The sequence below is a fragment of the Orycteropus afer genome, unplaced genomic scaffold (genome assembly GCF_000298275.1).
Source record: "Orycteropus afer afer isolate SDZICR_OR568_19922 unplaced genomic scaffold, OryAfe1.0 scaffold00751, whole genome shotgun sequence".
Taxonomy (NCBI): domain Eukaryota; kingdom Metazoa; phylum Chordata; class Mammalia; order Tubulidentata; family Orycteropodidae; genus Orycteropus; species Orycteropus afer.
The window spans coordinates 356,788-379,985 of record NW_006922338.1 but is presented as its reverse complement, the minus strand read 5'-3'; the positions used below and the strand labels follow the sequence as shown (position 1 = coordinate 379,985).

The following is a 23,198-nucleotide window of genomic DNA, read 5'->3' as shown; positions in this document are numbered from 1 at the left end:
AGGAGGTCAGAAGATGCAGCCTCCCTGCCCCTTTAGCACCCCATAACCATGGTTCCAAGCCCATGGGCCCAACAACTTGCTCCCTTAGGGTGGTTGGCTGCACCCAAAGTTATCATAGTTTTGCCCCATTAGCTCTATTACACACATGGACATTCTTACATCACATACAAACACCTGTGTAGAAGTATCTTCTGCGAAACACATACATGCCTCTGGATCCCTGAGAGCTCTCTTTACTGTCTCTTTTTCTGTTTACCCTTTACTTCCTCTCTTGTACTTTGGACGCGTTATCAGGAGGCCAGTCCATGGAGGAGGACGTTATGCTCGGCAAAGCAGAGGGTCAAAGAGAAAGAGCCCAACAAGACGGACTGACGTGCTGGCTCCAACGATGGGCTCAAGGACGGCAGCGACCAGGGGGGCGGCCCAGAACAGGTGGCGTTCCGTCTGTTGTACGCTGGGTCACTATGAGTCAGAACCAACAGGGTCGCACCTAACAATGCTACGCCACTGGCCGATGCTTTGTCCTTCTAGTCCCGTTGCAGTCAGTCATTCTTTACAGGAACGCACTCTTGCTTGAATTCCTGTGGGGCTCCCCTCTCCTGACTAAACCGAGTGGCTCACAGACTGTAACATGAAACGGACTCCAGCCTGATGCCCCGAGATCCCCTGAAGACACCTGGCCCCGTTCCTTTCACCACAGGCCCTCAGGGATGGCCTGGCAGTCTGGTCTGGGCTCTGCCATTTGCAACTGAGCTCCTGGGTGACTGGTCCTCTTCATGGCCACATACAAACCGGCTCTACAAAAGCTCCAGGTGCCCAGAAACCCAACTGCCGTTGGCATGTGCTAAGGCTCACCAGGTAGACGCCATACCTGCCTGATACTCAAGCTTCTGGATGCAGTGTGGACTAAGTCACCCTTTTTCCACAACTCATAACCAACTGTGTTTACTCAGGCAATTTGGGCATACGCCAGGCAGGACTTGTCCCTTCTCTGCTGAGCGCTCCAGGTGATGCTCTGATTGTGGTGAGTTGGTGGAACCTGTACACACTGGGTAGAGTCCTTCTCAGGGGAAGGGGTGGCAATTGGCAGGAGCCTGCTGGGCTTCCTGGGAGTGGTGGCCACTTCTCAGGCCATGCTCAGCCCCACAAAGCCAGGCAGAGGTAACCCTGCCATTCTGGAGCAGACCCTTGACGTGGGAAAAGAGCACTGTTATGACAGAAGTCTTAGGGACTGAGGTGAGGTACATGTCTCCATGCTTGTGTTCAGGTATGAAGGTGACAACATCTGTATGCAAGCAGGTGCTCAGCCATGGGCAAGTCTGCCCATGGGAATGACCAACGGCCTCTCACCAGCTAAGCCGGGTAACTCCACCCAGCAGGGAAGTGTCTCCCCAAGAGACCAGAAGGCCTCTGAAGTCCCCAGAACCCCTGGAGGACCACTTCAGGGTACTCACTCATTCCCATTAATGCTGCTGGGACTTGTGAACTCTCTTGTCAAGTGCTTGGCTATCTCCCCGAGCACTCGCTGACCCCCCCTCTTCACTCTCCTGTCAAGTGCTCTTCTATCCTTCCCGAGCAGCCACCAACCCTCCATTCACTCTCCTGTCCTGGGCTCTTCCATCCTCCCTGAGCACTCGCTGACCCTCCGTTCACTCTCTTCTCAAGTGGTCTTCCATCCTCCCTGAGCACTCCCTGACCCTCCGTTCACTCTCAAGTGGTCTTCCATCTTTCCTTAGCACTTGCCAACCCTCTATTCACTCTCCTGTCAAGTGCTCTGCCATCCTCCCACTAAGAGTGCTGGATGAAGGGATCTGACAGAGAAGACAACAAACACCCTGGAACTGGAACCAGAGGAGGATGGCTGTCATAAGCAACAGCTCAGGAGATGGACCTGGCAAGGCTGAGGCTGAGGGGCTGCTGGGGGCTGGTATAGGCTTCTTCATCTGGCAAACAGCCTTAAAGGAATCCAACATGCTGAACCCACTGAGTGGGGTCCTCTTCCTATCTCCTTGTGTTTACCAGGTTTGACGCCCAGCAAGGTTGCCTGAGGCCTTCAGCTCCACCCACACACCCTGCCATGGTGCTTTCTCCTCTGATGTGCAGGAACATAGCTGGGCAGGGCCTCGTCTCTGTGGCACCCAGAGGACAAACATCACCTCAGCCTCCCCAGAAGCAGGCCCAGAACAAGTGACCCACAAGCGAGGCCCACAGTGCACTCAGCACTGCCAACAGCCCCGGGGATGAGTAGCTGGAGCCTGTGATGTCCTCTGGGCAGCTGGGAGCCACCTCCACTTGGAACTGTAGTTGGCACTGGACACATAGGCGGTGGGGGGTGGAGTTGGCTTTGACAGAAATGGGACCAGGAGACAGAGAGACATGCACGGGGTCTGGGCTCTGTTTCAAAGTCTGGAACAAGCTGGAGTTCTTGAAGCCAGCTGAGTCTGAGACAACTTCACCAAGTGCACTCGGGGCATTTGACTTAAACATGTGCTCCTGGAGGCGTCAAGGACCAAACCATATGTGACCTTCCCTGTGCTGTCTCACAAGATCTCTCAGGAACAGGAAGCATCGTCTCTGAGCCCGATGTTACAGTGGGGTCTCTTGGCCAGAGAGCCTGGAACCTGCAGAATGCTCCCTCCCTCAGGATGCAAGCAGACAGCCACATGCATGGGAACAGGACGACGGAGTAGGCAGGGCACAGGGCACAGCATGCAAGGGCCAGGCAGCACAAGGACCACCAGAGCCACCTTCAGCCCAGCTGTGCAAGGGCTCCACAGGCAGCCAGCGTGGACCACGAGGGTCCCCTCACCCTCGGGGACGAATCAGGCCAGGCACCAAGCCGGTTACCTATTCATCTCAAGGTCATTCAGGCGGGCAGAGAGGTCCTCAAGGCGGTTGATCTGTTTGTGGCACTGGCTACAGTAAAACTCAAATGCCTCGTCAGTGAGAATGCTGTGCAGTTTGGCGCCAAGTGGGTCGGAGCTGGAGAGATGAGAAGCCAGTTCAGGAGAGGCCAGAGCCTTCAGGGGTCTAGGGGTCCCATGGAGGCTGTGTCTCAGGCAAGGGGCTGGCCAGAGTGTGTCAGGACACTTCGCTGTGGAGGCTCTAGCACCCAGACTGCACAGCCCCCCTCTGCTGCTCACTCCTTGGCCTTGGCAGGCGAGGTGTACCAGCTCAGGTAACAGAAGGCTCGGTGCACGCATGGCCCCTCCTGGTCAGGTATTTGAGAAAGGCAGGTGCAGCCCCAGAGCTCCCCTGGAAAGCAGGCCAAGTCTGATTTTAAGAAGGGGTGTGATGAACACACAGATGGCTTTGCAAACACACACAGGTGTGGTGCCAAAGTGTGTGTGCAGGTGTGTCTTCACTCACGCTATGAAACTCCTTCACAGCTACTCTGTGACCTCCAGTGTCTCAGCTGGCATGCAAGGGGCATTGCCAGCAACCCTCAGGAAAGACTCAGATGTCAGCTTTCTGTGCTGCCATGATGGGGTTTAAATGGGCTTCAGGGCACTAAGCCAATGGCTACGGATGATGAAGGCTAGAGGAGGCAACATCGGGCATCAGGACCTACCGGCTTTGGGAGGCTAATTCGGAAGAAAGGTTACAAGTGAAACACAAAGGTAGCCCAAGAGTGACACTTTGCACTGCAACCACTGGACGAGAGAGAGGGACATGTCACACAAACAGGCAGAGGTCACAACGTGGGACAGGAGTGCGAGGGTGAGTTCTGAGCATCAGCGTGAAGGTGGCAGTGGGGAGGAACACTGTTGAGTCAGTGCCCAGTGTCCCCTGTGGATGAGCTCCACTCCAGGGAACTCACAGGAGAACACAGGGCAATGGGTGCTCAGGTGGGACCCTAGACCCTGACCTATAGCATACAAGGAGGCCCCTCCTGGCACTGGCCTTCCCGGCTGTGGTGACAACCTGGGCTAAGGACGCCTCTCGGAGTCACTGGCATTGTGAGACAGAGAATCAAAGAACTAGGAAGAAAGGGGAGAGGTATGGGCACAAGCTGCCAGCCAGGTAAGGTCTCACGTTAAGCCAGCAGAGGTCACCAGCGGGCTAAGCACAGGTCCCAGGTTTTCTTTATAGTCCCTTGTTTGGGACAGAAACACTATCCTCCTGGCCTGCTTTTCACTCCTCCAGGAAGGCAGCCTCTGGAGCAGGTAGGAGAGCCACCTCCACAGGTTGAGTGAGGGTGTCTTCTCCTTCAGCTCAAACCAGAACTTGCCAGGCAGCTTGTCTCTAAAGCGTCAGCTGTGAGTCTAAAGCCTTCCTCAGAGTCCCTGTGGACCAGAATGTGAACCCACCCACACACTCAGGACAGCTGGGGACCTGCTGGGTAAGTGGTACCTCAGCCCACTTCCACTCAGTAAAAGTTCACAGATCTGGAGCATGACTTATTTACTCCATCAAATAAAGCAAGTTTTCTCTGTCTACTTACTAACCAAAAAGGGGATCAAGGGGTCGTTACCTGGGGGTGAGCAGGGTGGGGCCACCACAGCTGTCCTCCCCATCGTACAGCACCTCCAGGGACAACCCGCCCTCGCCGCCCTCGCCATAGTCCTCGAAGTACTCTTCACCGCCAGTCACTGTGACGACAGGTGGGCTGTGTGCGTGGGGTCTGCAAGGGCAAAGCAGAAGAGACCAGGGTGATCGAGGGGCCCCAAAACGAAGGGGCTGGTGGCCAGAGTGCTCCTGCACAAACACCTGTGAGCTACACATGCGTCCCGAGGTCCCAGGGGCCATGTTGAAGAAGAATGGGACCAGGTAAGGCAGGTACTGAGCCTGACACTCCTTTTCTCCATCATGAGTCTCTGAAGTCTGGATGTACCATGCATCCCACCCACCCTGACAGCCATCAGCCACACTTTCAGGGCTCGAAGGCCTCCTGGCTGATGGCTGCTGCACCTTCAGGGCAAATGCACCCCACACCTCTGGGTGGGGGCCGCTGGCTCTCATAGCCCTGACAAGTGTGAGCTCAATGCTATGCTTTCTTTAGACACACCCGAGCACAGGAAGCCAAGAGGCTCCAGCATGCCCTCCTGACAACGAGAGCCACCGTCCTTGCTTACTTTCTGATTCCTCTGGAGAGCAGAGCAGCAGGGTCAGGGACCCAGAGTGGCCACCACAGCCACTGTCCCCACCCCAGCCACCTGGCCACCAAGGTCATCCTGGTCACTATGGCCACTGCAGCCATCAGAGGCTAAATCAACCCAGTGGCTCTCTCTTCCAGGGCAATGAAACAGTGTTGAGCTCTACAGCTGCCCTGCTCAGGCTGCAATGAAAACTCTTTATATTCATCCAGACAAGAACTGAGAGAGGGTAGTGCCCACTCCCAGCAGGGAAGAAAGCGGCCTGGAGAGGAGCTGCCCCCTGGGTGGCAGGCAAGCTAGGAGACAAGCCCGCCCCTACAATGCACAGCTCATAGCACAATGTCTACTGGCAAGAGGGCAACAGTGTATATTCTGCTAAATTGCTGCTACCTGCATACACAGACGTGACGATGACTCCACTGCTCTTAGTGATTTGATGGTCCTGTGCTGTCTGCGGTCCCCCCTCTTACACAGGAACAGAGGGTGCTTCTCAGCCACCGTTGTGACTTAGGTGAGACTGTCCTCTGTCTTGGGGACAGTGGTAACTTTCTCAATGTGCCCAGATCCCAGGAAGAGAGGCGGGTGCAGCTGCAGAAGTTGCACACAGCTCTGGGGCCCAGAGAAGGCCCCTATCTGCTGCCTGGACACATTCCCAAGGGCAGCTTCCCTTACGTGTGACAGGACACTGATGCAGCTACATGGAGAAAGGTCCTCAGAGCCACCTGCGCCATCCTGTGTGACCCCGTTCACATGAGCCAGTGCAGAGACAGATACAGACAGGTGGTGCCTAGGGCTAGGAGGTGGGGATGGGGGGTGACTGCTATGAGTGTGGGATTCCATCTGGGGAGACGACAGTGTTTTGAAACTAGACAGAGATACACGGCCCCTTTTGGGGAGATGAGAACATTCTGGAACTAGACAGAGGTGTGAGGCTCCATCTGGGGAAATGAGACTGGTCTGTTCTGCAGTAGACAAAGCTATGGGGCTCTTTTTTTGGGGATGAAAATGTTCTGGAAATAGAGGTGGAGATTTCATGACATTGTGAACATACTAAATGCTCCTGAATTGTTCACTTTCAACTGTTAACTTTGCTATATGTCAATTTCACATCTATTTAAGAGAGAGGGAGAGAAAAAGGGAAAAGAAATAAAAGACTCCAGGCCCAGACAGCTTCCCTAGAAAACTCTTCCAGATAGTCACGAGCAGAAAGCACCATCTTGAACAAACTCTCGCAGAGAACGTAAGAGGGGCATCACCTCTTGATTCTCGTGAGGCCAGATCAACCACGACATTATAAGAAGGGACAATTACAAACAAGTCTCTTATGGTCATAGATGGAAAAAGCCCTCAGCAAAATCAAATCGAGAGTTCAGCCGTCAAAGCCAGCAGGAAAGACAAACACACGCTGCTGATGAGAACGGGGGTGGGGAGGCAAACCGGTGCTACCTCGTGGAAAACTGTCTGTCAGCCATGTCCCCAAGGGTCCACCTACGCCACTGCAGGCACACACCAGGCACCAAAGCCAGTCCCGTGGACGGCAGTTCTATGTGTGAACCAGAAACTACTGACCAACAGTCAGAGAATGACAACACTGTAATGTATCCGCACAATGGACCCACAACTGCACACAGAACTCTGACGAGCCTCAAAGACACAGCCTAAGTGGAAGAAGCCAAATGTGGGGGGCCCCAACACATGACCACACTGACCAGATCCTAGGTCAGGGGCTGCGGCCGTCGGGAGCAGGACACCTGGAGGGACAATGGCATGCAGGCAGCTGGTTCCGACTCTCAGTCTCAGTTTGAGAAACCGGTAAGGTGAGACTTAGGACACGTGTGTCACCTGTCTGCGGGATGCTATATGCCAGTAAAACTAAAACACAGCAACAACTCTGTGAGAGTCAGGCCAAACGTGATCGAAATAAAACAATCAAAACAAAATGAAACACACGTCCAAGCCCCTGCTGTGTCCCACAGGTACAACCTGGACATCCTGTTGGGGCCCCTCCCAGGCACAGGCAGCCCAACCAGTCCTGGGAGGGCATGGATGCAGCACAAGGTCACTGCCAGAGATGTTCCTGAATGCGGTCAGCTGCTGTACGAGAATGAGTGGAAGTCGTTCTCCTACAGGGTCCCCCTCTCTCCTGGGCCAGAAGCCCCTCAGTGTTGCAGCAGGAGCTGTCCCCGAGTGGGCGGCATGGGCCAGTACCATAGCCTAGTCCAACTGCTCCTCACGGCCGTGAAAGGGCCTCTAAATGACCCTCTGACCTGACCCTGTACTAAGAGTCTCCAGGAACCAAATCTGCCACCCCATGAGCACCACACATGGCCCATGCCCCCATGGCTACGGAACAAACCTGCCAGGCAGCAGCAGCAGGGTGCCAGGGTCGGGCTCCTCCATGGCATCCAGGCACTCAGAGGGCACGGCTGAGCCACCCGCACTATCGGCGTCAGCCTCGTGCTGCAGCTCAGGGTGCACCAGGGTGCTCGTGTCTTCATCCGTGAAGGTCTCACACTCACTGTAGGTGCTCTCGGAGCCCATGTATGCGCTGTCTGTCACCTCTGTGGCCTAGGAGAAAGGGTGCTGGGAGTGAGTGGTGAAACATGGCCAGTGGCAGCCACAGGCTACCCAGATGGGGTGTGCAGGGGATGAAACCCAGCCACTGCAACAGGACAGCCCACGGTATTTCTGAGCAGAGACACCACCACAGAAGGCAGGAGTCAGTCATTTTAAACTGAAAAATCAGCAGCAGACAAGATCACTGGCAACCGTTAAAGTCAGTTAAATCTGTGCACGCAGAGTAGACACAGCCTGACGATAGACACCACGTCATCACGGCAGAGCTGCCTCACTCCGTGGCCGCAGCATCTGACCATCTGAGTCCAGGGAATCAACCCCTAAGTGTGCATGCTTTTAAGTCAAAAGCGGGACCATCAGTCTCAGCTATGTAGGCTCAAATCTCTGGGCCAACGTCAAAGCTACCTGACGCAAATCAGAGATCTCAAGTCCTAGTTGGTTAGGACTCTGTCTCCCCACTAGACACGTCTGTGGTTCTCATCTCATGTGCTCAGTGCCTGGCACGTGGAAGGAGATGGTAAACAGCTGTGGGTTGTGTGAATAACCTTAAAGCTAAGGAATCATTGAACAGGCCGCTGCCAATCTATAATCTCAACTTTAATTAAAATGCAGTCACAAGTTAGGAAGAATAGCAAACATTTTACGCTAAAAAGACTCAGAGATGAACTACCTTCCATGGGTCAGCTTCCAGAGGACCATGGCTCTGGCTAGAAAGAGGAGGACATGGGCTCCACGATGGGTCCCAACAAGTGGACAGTGTGGGCTAGATATGCTGTGGTGCCAAGGGCTACAGTGAGCGCTCACCCCAAGGTTGACAGGTCTGGGCAGCTGAGCCCTCAGAAGCCTGGGGGCCGTGACGACCCCAAGCTCTAGACTTCAGTGAGTTCGACCATGCGTGTACAATGGGTTACGTGTGAGCTCAGACATGCCTTGTCCACTCAAGCCAGGCACCGCACATGTACAGCAGGTTACATGAATTCAGAGACGCTTTGTCCACGAGAGCCTAATCACCACACATGTACAATGGTTATGTGAGCTCAGACATGCCTCATCCACTTGAGCCCAGGCACCACACATGTATAGTGACTTATATGAACTCAGACATGCTTTGTCCACTTGAGCCTAATCACCACACATGTACAATGGGTTATATGCGCTCAGACATGCCTCATCCACTTGAGCCCAGGCACCACACATGTATAGCGAGTTATATGAACTCAGACGTGCTTTGTCCACTCGAGCCTAATTACCACACATGGGCAGTGGGTTATGTGAGCTCAGATACACTTTGTCCACTTGAGCTCGGTCACCATTGTACAGTGAGTTACAAGTGCCAATCTCACTAGGGGCACCCAGAAAACGGCCAGGGGTGGGGCAGACATGTCAGGGAGGGATGCAAATCTTGCACTGGTTTGTAGGGTCAGGAATAAAGCCAGGGCTAAAATGGGCTAAAATAGTCTAGGCGGTGGTTACTCCTATCCAGTCTTTCCTACGACCTAAAGCAACAAGATCACTCATAAAAAAGTAACCAATTCAAGAACTCTCTCAGTGGGTTCAAATTGACAACAGAAACAGGAAAGGTTAGCTCTGATCCTTAGGGGAGGCAAGTTGATGTTCAGGAGCTCTGGTGGGGCAGTGGTGAAAGAACCAAAGATTGGCAGCAGTCTGAACCCACCAGCTGCTCCACAGGAGAAAGATAAGGCAGTCTGCTCTGGTAAAGATTATAGCTTTGGAATCCTGCGGGGCAGTTCTACTGTTCTCTAGGAATCAGCTCGATGGCAGTGGGTTTTTAGTGGGTGAAGTTCGTGTTAAGGGGGAGGAACCACTTGGAAAAGGAGGGTGAGCATGGCTTCACACCTCAGCAATGTCCTCTATGTCCCTGAATGCTCTGAAGGCATTTGAAGGGACTAGTGGTGCTCCAGTTTTCTCACTGTCCCAAAGCACACCTCTGCGAGCCAGGCCTGCCCACCCTGCTCCTGCCTCAAGAGGATGGGCCAACGCAGGGCTGGTGCCACTCGACTCCGGACCATACAGGACACACCGAGACGTCAGAGACAGGCCAGAGAGGCCCGGAACAGGCAGCCCCACATCACAGCGTCCGCCGCAGGGATGGCCCTGCAGACCGCAGGCTCGGCACCCAGAGTATACTGGGTGGGCGGTCTGAGGGCAGCAGCCATCACCCTCCCCGCACCACTGACTCACAGAGACTAAGCCAGCGACAGGAGGAGCAGCGTCGCTCCTAGTCTGGAAGGACAGTCAGTGGGGAACCCTGTCCACCCCTCCTTACCATCAGGGGTGCACGGAGGTCCTGCTGGGTGTGTAGACCTGGTTCTCTCCTGCTGCAGAGGGGAGGCAGCAGCCCTGCAGCCTCCAGTTCTCCTCTGCATAGAGTGAAACTCAGAACCTGAGGACTGGGGTCTTCTGGGCTGAGGGCCTGGGGGCTACAGCTTAGCCCCCCTCAGAACATGAGGCCAGTGCACAGAACCTCGTTCTCCACGGGCACAGGACACAGAAGTGGACATCTGGGAGTCCGTAACCCTGCTGGGCACCACAGCCCCATCCAGCAAGTGCATCTCCATTCTGGAGCCTTCTAAGCAGACAAGGGCAGCAGCTCACTCCACACTCCATGTCCTCACTTCTTAAGGTTACGTCCACTCCTCCCTGTACCACTGAGGAATGAATTCTGTACATTATACACTGTCTCCACTTTTCAGCTAATTTTATTTTTGCATTTATCCCAAATTTTCTTCCAATTATAGACAAAGGGGGATCGTGGAAACCCCATCCAATGTGGAACTACTATCGACATTCACCAGGGCCCTGCTGATGTGCTGGATAGAAGGGCCTCCCCATTGGAATGGGTGTTCTGGCGATGCAGAGGCCTCGGCTCTCCCCCGGGGCCAGGGTCCCCAACCCGTCCACTCCCTGAAAGTCTGGGCTGTGGGTTAGCTCTGATAGGTGAAGGCCACCCACGTCGTTTTCTAGGAGATGAGCCCATTCCCTCCAGCTTACAGTCCCCGAGTGGGAATGCATGAGCCATTCCCAGACAGGCCAACTTCTATAGGCACTCAGTCGGGACCTGGCTGTGCCCAGAAGCCCAGGAGTCCATACCACTGATTTCTAAAATCCTCAGATGATAGATCCTAAGATGAACCCAGTAACGGGCTCGAGCACAGCACCAACAGAGGATGGTATAGGACTGGGCAGTGCTGCACTCGGTGGGACACAGGGTCGCTGTGACTCAGAGCCAACAGCACAACACAACCTCGAGGACAGCAACCAGGACAGCAACCACGAGATGAGCTCGGGAGTCAGAACTGACCCCACAGTACCTAACAACAAAGATGAACTCACTGAAGAACTGAGTTCGGTGGAGAACTGCTGCATCCAGTCCTGTTCCCCAGGAACAGAGCAACCACAGTGACTCAGGTGAAGCCCAGCCAGTCAAGGCTCCTGCCATTCACCCATGTCCCCGCCCTCTCTGACGCTGTCTGAAATCAGGGGCACCACACAGGGCGGACTGCATCCCACACAGTCAAGCCGATCTTACCGCAGACGTCAGGCTGTGCGACCCTGCACCCAGGAGGATGGCTTCCATCAGCCAAGGGGCCCAGCTGAGCCCTGCTGAGCACGGGTGATGCTGGGTCAGCGAAACCTGCCAGTCCCCCTGAAGGCACATCCCCGCCTGGGAGAAAGTTTAACCCACGTCAGACCCACTCTGTTAACCTGCTGCTGGGGCAGAAGTGGGAGCAAGGTTCAGGAAGTGTTCCTCTGGGTTTGAACAAACTAACGCAGGCCTCAAGACAGAGCAGCCTTTGTTCCTGACTTTGACCTTTCTGATAATAGTCTGCATAGAAGGCACGTTGCCAGTGGTCCCGCTTGGGAAGCTCTCTCCTCCACAGGCCATGGGAGGAGGAGGAGGAGAGGAGGGAGGAGAGAGGAGTCGAGCAGAAGCCATGCTTCTTTGCTCAGCCCAGCACTCTGGGGTCTTCACGCCTGACTGGGCAGAGTGGCTTCTCATTGCCAGTCCCCAAAGGTGGGTGGTAAAGCTCCACTCAGCCCCCAGCACCATCCCTCACACAGAAGGCACCTCCAGTGGTTTCTGAAAGGAGCTAAGATTATCCGGCACCACAGCCACCAGACCAGCAGGCTTAGGACAGCACAGCTCCTCTGTCAGAAGGCCCTGAGCCAGGGTGTCTCCATAAGGTCAGGGGCCATAAGCTCTCCTGGTCAGCCATGGAGGACCCCATGTGACACATGCTATCACGCACACATCACATGCACACGCCACCAGATGCCAAGATCATGTGACTCACACCTTTCTTTAAAAGAGCAATCCTTCTGGAAGCTTCACAGTGCCTAGGCCCTGCCCCCAAAAGTCACATAAAGTTCAAAACAAGTGTGTCCTCCACTGTGAGATGACCCTGAGCGTCCAAGAGTCTCAGGACACTTTACACACTCCGAAAGAGCAGGCGGTGCGGGATCAAGCAGGCCACTTGCCTCATAGGTGACAAAATCGTCAAAGTCGTCAGGGCAGGCTGAGCTTTCCTCATCCTGGGCAGGGGCGACGCCATACAGGAGGCCCTCAGAATCTGCAGGAAGAAGACACAGAGTTGGTCCAGCAGTGAACCTGGACATCCCAGAAAGGTCGGGGCAGCTCCATGGCTGGTGAGCACAGGGAGGCTGGCCCGAGGCAGCCCCAAGGCAAGGGTCCTGGGGTTTGTGGCCAGAGGGCAGGCGGGGAGGCAAAATCCAGCACGGCCAGGCTATCCATGAGAAAGCTGAGTGTACCCTGCTGAGTGGGAGAGCCCACTTCCTCATGGAAATGATACACCTGCCAGAATTCTAAGGAAGTGGTGTGAAGAAAGAATAACGTTACTTTTATTTCTTAAAACAACTAGGCAGCACTGTAAAAGGAAAAGAAACTACCAAGCTCCATAAAAACTGCTTTCAGGATTTTAAAAGTGTTAGGTACCATTATTTGGAATAGTTGGAAAGCAGAAACAGCGTAAGCATCCATCAGCAGATGGTGGACACAGACCATGTGGTCCATCCACACATGGAATATTACTCAGCCTTAAAGAAGAACAAAGACTACATAAGCTGCAACACAGCTGGACCCTGATGACACAATGCTGAGTGAAAGAAGCCCAACACCAAAGGACACATACCATACGACCTCATTTACATGAAAAGGCTACAACAGGCAAAGGCACAAAGTTCTTAGTGGTGACCAGCAGCAGGTGGGAGGGTGAGGGGGTCTTCCTTTCTATCCAGGGTGATGAGTACATTATACAAACAGTGGTGATGGTTGCATGCTTGCACACATGCACATACACTCATATACACACATGCGCACATATACATGCACACACATGTACACACATGCACAGGCACACGCGTGTGTGCACGCGCACACACACACAGACATACCAGACTTCATTTTTTTTATGTGTCTGTGTTCAGGGAGCTACAGGAATAATGAATATTAAAGTTTGATTCTCTTCTGTTTGCTTCACTTCACCTTCTATGACATGTGTTTCATCTGACACAAAGAACCTTCTCGTGGGGGCAGGCCAGCAATGGAGAGCACGGCAGAGGCCAGGCCGAGAGGCCAAGGGCCAGAGAGGAGTGTCTGAGAGCACAGCAGAGGGGAGACTGTTTCCCTAGTGCGTTCCTGAACCTGAACTGTAGCCCATTACTTCCCTAGTAAATCCCATCACCACAAGCATGGTCTGTGAGTTGTGTGTGGTCATTGCAACAAATGACCAAACCCAGCAGAGAAGCAGTAAGTGCCACTGGAGGGAGAGTTGATGTCAGGATTGGTAAAGGCTGGAAGGCGGCAGTATGTTTGCCTTATAGTTGTTGGTGACTCTGTCTTCCTCTTGTAAAGTTAGAGGAGGTCAGAAGATGCCACTTCCCTGCCCTTTTTGCAATGGTTAAAAACATGCCGTTACAGAGTAGAAGAACAATGTGGAACAAAACTCAAAATCATTAAAAAAAACAAAAAAAACCCCACAGGTTTACTGGTCTGATAGAGCCTGGTGAGACCCCCGAGACTATGGCCCCTAGCTACCCTTCAGGTCTGGAACTAAATTCACTCCCGTGGCTTTCAGCCAAACAACAGACAGGTATTTGGGGTTGTGGTGTAGTAAATTACTTAATGTGGCTTTTCTACCCCTAAGTTTTGTAAACTCCAAGGTGGGATTTTCTATGAGCAACTGAGGAGCTCCTGATTGCTGAAGTTGTCCACCTGGAGTATTTCTGTTGGGAGCGGCACAAAACAATGTTCTGGGAGGTGTCCACTCTCTCTCAGGTGCTTAGAGTTATGATGCTGTGATTGGCTAGTTTGGCCAGTCTGCCAGGCTCAAAAGGAGGCCTCCTAGAGGCAGAACCCTCTCTGACTGCTGGTTGAGGAAGACGTGCTGCTGAAAGAGACATGCACCCCTGAAAGAGACATGTGCTGCTGGGAAAGAGATGCAAGAGATACGCATTGCTGAGTGAGACACCGAGGGACCAGCACTGCTGGGAAAGAGACTGTGAGAGACTGTTGGCTGAGGTACAGTGGGCTGGGAGAGAGACTGAGCGTTCTTCTTGAACTTGAGTTGTAGCCTGGTGCTTCCCTAATAAACCCTGTAATCTGTGAGTTCTGCGTGGCCACTACAGCGAATTATCGAACCCAGGAGAGAGGTGGGTGCTTTGGGAGGAACGGTTGGAGAAAGGGCTGGAGGGAGGCAGCATGTCTGGCCTGGCAGGAATAGGCCTTGGGTTACTGCTGGTAATCCTGTCTTCCTCTTGTGGGGTTCTAGGAGGTCAGAATATGAGGCCTCCCTGCCATTTTTGCAAGGGGTAGTCCTACAGATGGCAGGTTGGGCTGTTCCCAAGTGGATGGATGGTCCTGCAGACAGCAGGCTGGAGGCAGGACAAGCATGACCCCGCCCAGAGCAACCCCACAGTTTTGCTTTCCTTTCTTCTATGTGCTATGAAACCCTTTGATTCACCTTGAATCAGTTTTTCTTCTAACATCTTTGCATGGTAGACACAGTGAGGCCTGCCACTCCCCTGAGATCATCCTGTCCCAGGGTGGGAAAGAGATGGCCTCCAGGCAGAGTGGATGAGGGAGGGAAGGGAACAGGGGGCAGGGGTGCATGTGGGGAGACACAGTGTAGGAAAACAGCAGAGGGTCAGAGTCCCCATGCAGTGCCCCCTGACACATGCTCAGACACTCAAGATTTTTTTTTTTTTTTAATTGTGATTTGAGTGAGTTTACAGAGCAAATTCACTTTCCATACAGCAGTTCACATACACTTTGTCTCATGATGTTGATTACAATTTACCCCAACGCAACAACTCCCCTCCCACTTCCTCCCGATAGTTACCTCTTCCCTGTGTCCATCCCTCCATGCATTCCTGGCCTCTGAGCTGTCTCTCTCTGCATACACAGCCCTTCTTTTTCCCATGATTGATCTCTCCATGGAGTGTGTCTACCTCGGGTAAATGTTCTGTCTTTTGTTTGGCTGGAAGACACAGGTGTGGGTTCAATTCCAGATCTGAAGGGCAGCTAGGGGCCATAGTCTCAGTGGTTCTACGAGGCTCTTTCAGACCAGCAAACCTGGTCCCCCTTTTTTTTTCCCCAAATGATTTTGAGTTTTGTTCCACATTGTTCTCCCACTCTATCTAGGATCTCCTACATAGACCCCCCCACCTCCGAGTGGTTGACAGTGGTAGCGGGGCACCATCTAGTAGTTTCTCTGGCCAGACACCCAATATTTCTGTGCTGAGACAGAGTTGGCAGGGAGATGGCGAAGAGATAGTGGCAGCAGTAGCAACAGAACTGAGAGACCGACAAGAGACAGAGAGGCAGCCTGCCGCCCACAGAGCAAGAGAAGCACCGTAGGCTCCCAGCTGGTGTGGTGCAGGGAATGATCTGGTCTGCCTCTTCTCACCACAGTCTGGGTGGCTCACACCAGATCACTGAGTGGAACTATGCAAATGTGAGGTGTTCGTGGCTCACCAAGGGGAGTGGCTACCTTATTAACAATATAAAGAAGATACATGGCACCCTTGTGGGGGTGGAACCATGCAAATAAGGTGTATGGAACCCTAATGTAAGGATTAGTCAATTTTGTCATTCAACTAGGCTTACGATGTGCCCTCCCAAAGGCCTAAAAGGGGGATGTCATTGCCACCAAGAGAGAAGCAGCAGCAGTGGTGCATGTCCTGGGACCTGAGATCCTTGCTCAGAGAGACAGCACAGGGATGGCAGCAGCGAAGGCAACAAAACCAAGAGACCATCAGGAGACAGAGTGGCAGGCTTGCCAGCCCACAGAACAAAGAAGTTGAGTGTCTCTGGGCAGAAGGCTTGCTGGTGGAGTGGGATGCACCTATCAGCAGAGCTAACAGAGCATTGTAACACCTGCCCTAGCCGGGGGGGGGGGGGGGGGGGGCAGCCAGGCCAAGAGCCCAAGTGCCAGAGAGAGGCATGCCTATAGACATGGCCAAGGGGAGGCCATCTTAACTGAAGAATTGTATGCTGAGTATTCTTGAACCTGAACTATAACCTCTTACTTCTCTAATAAGCCCCATCCATAAACATGACTATTGTCTGCGAGTTCTGTGTGGCCACTGCAGTGAATTATTGAACCCAGCAGAGACGCTGAGTGCCTTGGGAGGGACAGTTGGTGTCAAAACTGGTGAGGCTGGAAGGTGGTGGCATGTCTGCCCTCCACCCCGTAGCAATCAGCCTTGAGCTGCTGATAGCAATTTTCTCTCCCCCTCATAAAGTTAGAGAAGGTCACAAGAGGATGGTGTCCCTGTGCCTTTTCTGCCTGTATTTCTGCTCCACCCTCACCTCACCTGCTTCCACCTGTACCACACCCCTCCCATGAGTCACTGTGCCCTTGTTATTGGGGTCTGTCCCCCACTACAGGGCCAGTTCTCAAGAGTAGGGACTTGGTCTTGCCTGGTGGTACTGGGCCCCAGGGCAGGAGCCTGAGAAGTTGGTGTACATCCCTCTATTTCTGGGTCACACTGCTAAACCCTTCCCTCCTTCCTACAAAACCTAGGTGTGCCTTCTCCCCAGCTCCTCCTTGTTCCCCTTCCCAACAGAAGCACAGAGATTGTTTCCTTATGATGTTTTGTTTTGGTTTTGTTTTTGTAAACTTCATTGTGATTTCACTGAAATTCACCTTCCATACAGCTGCTCACATACACTTTGTCTCATGACATTGACTGTGATCTCCCACAATGCAACAGCTCTCCTTCCTCTTCCTCCCCATAGCCACCTCTCCCCTGTGTTCTTCCCTCCCATGCACTCCTGTGTCTCGAGCTGTGTCCCTGTACATACACAGCCCTTCTATTCTCCCATGACTGATCTCTCCAAGGAGTGTATCTACCTAATGGAAATATTCAGTTCATGTGTCTTTCTTTTGTTTGGCTGGAAGCCACAGAGTGGGTTCAGTTCCACACCTGAAGGGCAGCTAGGGGCCATAGTCTCAGGGGTTCCACCAAGTTCTATCAGACCAGCAAACCTGGTCCCTTTTTGTTTTTTTATGATTTGGAGTTTTGTTCCACATTGTTCTCCCCCCCTTCTCTATCTCCTACGTAGATTCCCCCTCTGAGTGGTTGACAGTGGTAGCTGGGCACCATCTAGTTCTTCTGGTCTTACAGTCATACAGGCTGAGGATCTCATGGTCTACCACTCACTTGGACTAATTGTTTCCATGCATCTTTGGTTTTCTTCATTATTCTTTGCTCTGGACGAGGAAAGACCCATCACTGCATCTAGATGGCCACTTGCAAGCTTTTAAGATCCCAGTTGCTACTCGCCAAAGTAGGATGTAGAACAATGTTTTTGTGTAATATATTGTGTCAATTGAGCTTGATGTCCCCTGCGACCACAATCCTGAGCCCACAAGTCCAACTGCTTGCTCTCTCTGGGTAACTGGCTGTGGCCAAGATGTGACTACCTTGTCCCTTGTCAGCTCTACTATATACCTGGGAATTCTTACAGATCATACAAATACACTTGGAGAAACATTGTCTGCCAACCCTATACGTCATCATGGGCACACTTCCCCCTGTACAGACATACCTAATCATTCAGCCTGTCCACCCATCTATTCACCCATATACTAATGTTTGCCTTCACTGACAACGTAGTACTATCTGTGCACAAGGGTTCATCTTTGTTATCTGTATTTCCCATGCACCTCTCTGTGTCTTCCTCAATGCCACCGTGCTGATCACTCACATTTGGTACACTGCCCTTCTCTTCAACCAAATCAATACTTGTCTCTACCAGTGTTCCCGCCCCTCCCTCCTACCCCAGGTAGCCAACAAAGAAAATTTCCTTCCATATATAAACCTTTCCTTGACTTTTTACAATAACAGACTAATACAATATTTCTCCTTCTGTGATTGATTTATTTCATTCAGCATAATGTCCTCCAAGTTCATCCCACATTATGTGGTGTTCTGCAGATTCTACATTATTCTTCAGCGTTGCCTACTATTCTATTGTGTGTATGTACCATAGTTTGATTATCCATTCTTCTGTTGATGGGCACCTAGGTTGTTTACATCTTTCTGCTATTATAAATAGTGCTACAATGAACATGGGTATGCATATATCTGTTCTTGTCCTGGCTCTCACTTCTTTAGGATATATACCTAGTAATGGAATGGCTGGGTCAAATGGTACTTCTAACTTTTTAAGGAATTGCCATACTGCTTTCCAAGGTGGTTGTATCATTTGACAGTCCTACCAGCAGTATATGAGATACCATCTTGCCCCAGCATTTGTTACTTTGTGTCTTGTTGAACTTTGCTACTAGTGCTGGGGCAAGATGGTATCTCATTGCTGTTTTGATTTGCATCTCTCTAATGGCTAATGATCATGAGCATTTCTTCATGTGGTTGTTGAGTGCCTAAATATCCTCTTTGGTGAGGTGTCTATTCATGTCCTCTGCCCATTGTTTAATTGGATTATCTGTCTTTTTGTTGTTGAGGTGTTGGAGTTTTCTGTAAATTCTAGAGATAAAGTTCCTTGTCAGATAAGTCATTGCCAAGTATGTTTTCCCAACCTGTGGGTTCTCTTTTGACTCTTTTGGAGGAGTCTCTGAAAGCACATACAATCTAATGTTCAAAGATCTAGCTGATCTTCTGGTGCTTGTGCATTTTGGGTCATGCTGACAGTCTACTGATGCCCTAAACCTGCCCCTAGTTTTTCCTTGAGGAACTCTATAGTTTTAGGTTTCACATTTAAGTCTTTGATCCATCTGGAGTTAGTTTTTGTGTATGGTGTGAGGTACAGATCTTGTTTCATTTTTCTGCAAATGGATATTCAATTTGCCAGCACAATCTGATAGACAATGTCTTCCCATTAGGGTGTTTTTAATAGCTAATCACTTGGAAGCAAGAGAGAACCACCAACTGTTTAGGTCTGGAGGTGTAACCAGATCTCCAGGCCCACAAACCTCTCCAACAGGACCCAACTCTGAAGGCCAGATGGTGACCAGAGTGTGGGTGGCCTCATTTTCCCATCCTTGAAAGTCCTCATCAGGTGGACAGGCTGAATGATCAGGTATGCAGTATCCTTTTTCAGCAGCCTGCCATGTTCTGCTGACCTTGGGACTTAGAGTGGACTTAAATTAATGGCCTGCCGTGTGACTTGGTAACATCAGGACTGTGCCTTTGTATATGTCAACCTTGAGTTTGTCAGTCTCAGCAGCTAGCAGCTGTCTGAGTGAAGAAACGCTTCTAGCTCCAGTGGGCCAGGAGTAGGAGGCAGAGCTGGACCCCAAGGTTAAGGGGCTTTCACCCAACCCCTAGAGCCTGGAACTTTGGACTTGAACTTAAAGCCTCCAAACTGTGAGAGAATAAACTCCTGTTTGTTAAGGCCATCCCATTTGTGGTATATTCTTGTCAGAGCAGCACTAGATAACCAGAACATCTAGGAATGGGGGAGTGTGCCCATGACCATGTACAGGGTTGGCAGATGATGTTTCTAAAACTGTATTTGTGTGTGCTGTAAGAATGTCCAGGTGTCTAGTAGAGCTGACAAAGGACAAGGTTGTCGTGACTTCTTGGCCATAGCCAGCTATCCTGAGGGAGCCAGTAGTTGGACCTGTGGACTTGGAACCATGGTCACAGGGGACATCAAGCTCAATAGGCATAACACTACACAAAAACATTGTTCTACATCCTACTGGGGTCTTAAAAACTTGCAAGCAGCCACCTAGATACAAGGATGGGTCTCTCCTCATCCAGAGCACAGAAGAATGAAGAAAACCAAAGACACAGGGAAACAATTAGTCCAAGGGACTGGTACACCATGTGATCCACAGCTTATATGACTATAAGATCAGAAGAACTAGACAGTGCCCAGCTACCACTGTCAACCACTTTAAAGAGATCCTAGATAGAGTGGGAGAACAATGTGGAACAAAACTCAAAAACATTAAAAAAAAAAAAAAACAGGTTGAAAGGTCTGATAGAGACTGTGAGCACCTGAGACTATGGACTCTAGTTACCCTTTGAGCCTAGAACTGAACTCAATCCTGTGTCTTCCAGCCAAACAACAGACAGGCATATGGGGTGAACATTTACATCAAGTAGACACATTTCTTGGAGAAATCAATCCTAGGAGAACAGAAGGGCATTGTATACACAGGGAGACAGCTCAGGGGGCAAGAGTGCATGGGAGGGAAGGACACAGGGAAGAGGTAACTATGGGGAGGAAGTGGAAATACTTCTGTTACACTGTGGGGAATTGCAGTCAGTATCATGAAACAAAATGTGTATGAACTGCTGTAAATGAATTTGCTCTGTAAACTTTCACCCAAAGCAAATAAAAAATTTGAAAAATTTAAAAAAAAGGTTATTTCTCATTTAGATGTTTTCATGACAAATAAAAATTAAAATAAACTTTAAATAAAAAAGAAAATCTTCATCCCAATGCCTGCCCTGGGAAAGGAAAGTGGCCCTGCATGTCTGCCAACATCAAGAAAGAAGACATACAAAGGGCCAGTCAAGTCCAAGAACACATGTCCCACGCTGGAAGCACAGCACCTAATGCTGGGTCAGGCCCTATCAGAAGAGACTGGCCATCTTGCCTGAGCTTACTGCCTGACCACACCAGTGACTAGAATGTGGTGGATGCATGCAGTGGTGCTGTGAGGGCACCAGGAGAGACTGGAATTGCTCAGGTTGCATGCATCCAGGGCTGAGCAGCTACAGCCAAGAGTGGCCAGAGGGCAGTCACAAGAGCATATGTATAGGCCCAGTGGGAGAGGAGAGCAGGCCCCTGGCCTCAGCCCGCATGGCCTCCCCACATCCATCAGCCTCATGGCACTGCCACTGACAGAGATCTGCCCAAGTCAAGGCCCGAGTTGTCCTGACACTTATGTTACCTCCCAGGGCAGACCCATGAGGGCTCTGTGGATTCAAGGTCCACTGGAGGAGACACAGAAGCAGAAACATGAAGTCAGGAGGGAGGTCCAACTCAAGCCTGGGATGTGGGTGGAGGTATCGGTGTAAACCAGGGGAAGGCGCGAAAAGGGATGGTGTCTGCTGGGTGGGGCCATGCCAGTGCATCAAGGGAGCCACATTACAAGGAAGGGTCTAGATTCTGGCAACAGAGGGCTCAGGAAGACCTCTGGCCTAAGGGCCTCCTTCGCCCTGACCCCACTCCAAAAGAGCACATGTGACCTTGAGGGTTATGCCAACCAAAGTGGGCCCTACCCAACTTCACCAGGGGAGGAAGGAGGCATGGCTGACTAGGGCCTCTGCCCACTGTCATTCCACACCGTCCCCACATGTCCTGATGAAGATGGGGATGAGGAGGAAAGTTAATTCAGACCCTCAGCAGTTGATTTAAAGGGACCAAGTACGGAGCAGCTGGAGACAGGCAGACAGGGTGACTGCTGGGAGAATGGTTGGCACTGACCAGCAAACTACACTCACTCTTTCCATGTGACCCAGCCATACACTCCCAGGTATATGCCACACACAACGAAAAACACATGCTCTAAAACATCTTGTGTAGAACACTGTCAGAACTTTATTCTTAAGAGCCCCAGCCTGCAAAGAGCCAGTGTCATCCCAGGAGAATGGTCTCCACACTATGAGACACTGCTCCCATAGAAAGGGACATACCACTGATGTGTGCAGACAAATGGATGACTCCCAAAGACATGGCACTGAGTGAAAGCAGCCAGACACCGGAGCACACACCTGCTGCAGACACCAGAGCGCACACCTGCAGCAGACACCACACCACCCACCTGCAGCCACACACCGGAGCGCACACCTGCAGCCAGACACCGGAGCGCACACCTGCAGCAGACACCAGAGCGCACACCTGCCGCAGACACCACACCACCCACCTGCAGCCAGACACCGGAGCGCACACATGCAGCCAGACACCGGAGCACACACCTGCCGCAGACACCGGAGCACATACCTGCCTCAGACACTGGAGCACACACCTGCTGCAGACACCGGAGCACACACCTGCAGCAGACACCACACCACACACCTGCAGCAGAGACCGGAGTACACACCTGCAGCAGACACTGGAGCGCACACCTGCAGCAGACACTGGAACGCACACCTGCAGCAGACACCACACCACACACCTGCAGCCAGACATCGGAGTGCACACCCATATCCAGACACGACAGCACATGTCTGTACCTGGACACCTCAGCGCACACCCACACCAACAGCACAGCGCACACCCGTACCCAGACACCACAGTGTACACTGCTGGTTCCATTCACATGACATCCAGGAGAGGCAGAGCTCATCCATGGTAGCAGAAATCTACCAGGAAGCTGCCAGCAGGGGCAGGGGGAGAGTGGCTGACAGGAACAGCCTGTAGTGGTGATGATACCCTTGACAGCAATGTGCTTAGCATGTATAGGGACCTGCCAGAACTCACCGAAAACGTGTGCGCCTCATGGTGAAGAGCTATGACTCAGAGAAGGAACTGCAGACACTGAGTGTGAGTTAACAATATGCCTGCCCAAGTGTTTAAGTGAAGTATGCTGATTTTAAACCAATCTTATATACACAGAGACACACACAGATACCATCTCACATACACATGAAAAGACATACATCACACATATGCCACACAGACATGCACACGCCCATATACACATGAACTGATGGACAGGCAAAAGGATGGACTGATCAACAACAGAGCAAACATAGGACAGGTATGGTAGAATACTGGTGGCAAACTTGTGTGTGTGTGCTCACTGTGTAATTCCTTCAACATTTTTGCACGTTCCAAATTTTTCATAATAAAGCCTTTGACAACAGGGTGCTAGCTCTCTACCATTTGGGGTAAGTAGCCAAGTGAACACAGAAGGGAGGGTGGGTGAGGACAAAGAACAAAACAGGAGGGATCACCCGGAAAGCAGGCTGTTTGGGACTGCTAGGAAAAGGGAAGCTGCCAAGCACGGACACAGCAGTCTGGTGGCAGGAGGGTCATTCCACAGGTGACTTAGGGGCTGA

General features: G+C 51.8%; 1 protein-coding gene across 1 annotated transcript in view; it reads right to left on the bottom strand.

Annotated features, from left to right (window-relative positions):
- Positions 1–23,198, bottom strand: part of RAB11FIP3 (RAB11 family interacting protein 3) — a 69,789-nt gene that overhangs the window by 10,261 nt on the left and 36,330 nt on the right. The window contains exons 3-5 of the mRNA XM_042783219.1: positions 12,167–12,265; positions 7,453–7,657; positions 4,475–4,624 (exon numbers count right to left, since the gene is read on the bottom strand). Of these exons, the coding sequence (XP_042639153.1) occupies positions 4,475–4,624; positions 7,453–7,637 (335 nt within the window). The 5' untranslated portion in view covers positions 7,638–7,657; positions 12,167–12,265. The remainder of the gene's footprint in view (positions 1–4,474; positions 4,625–7,452; positions 7,658–12,166; positions 12,266–23,198) is intronic.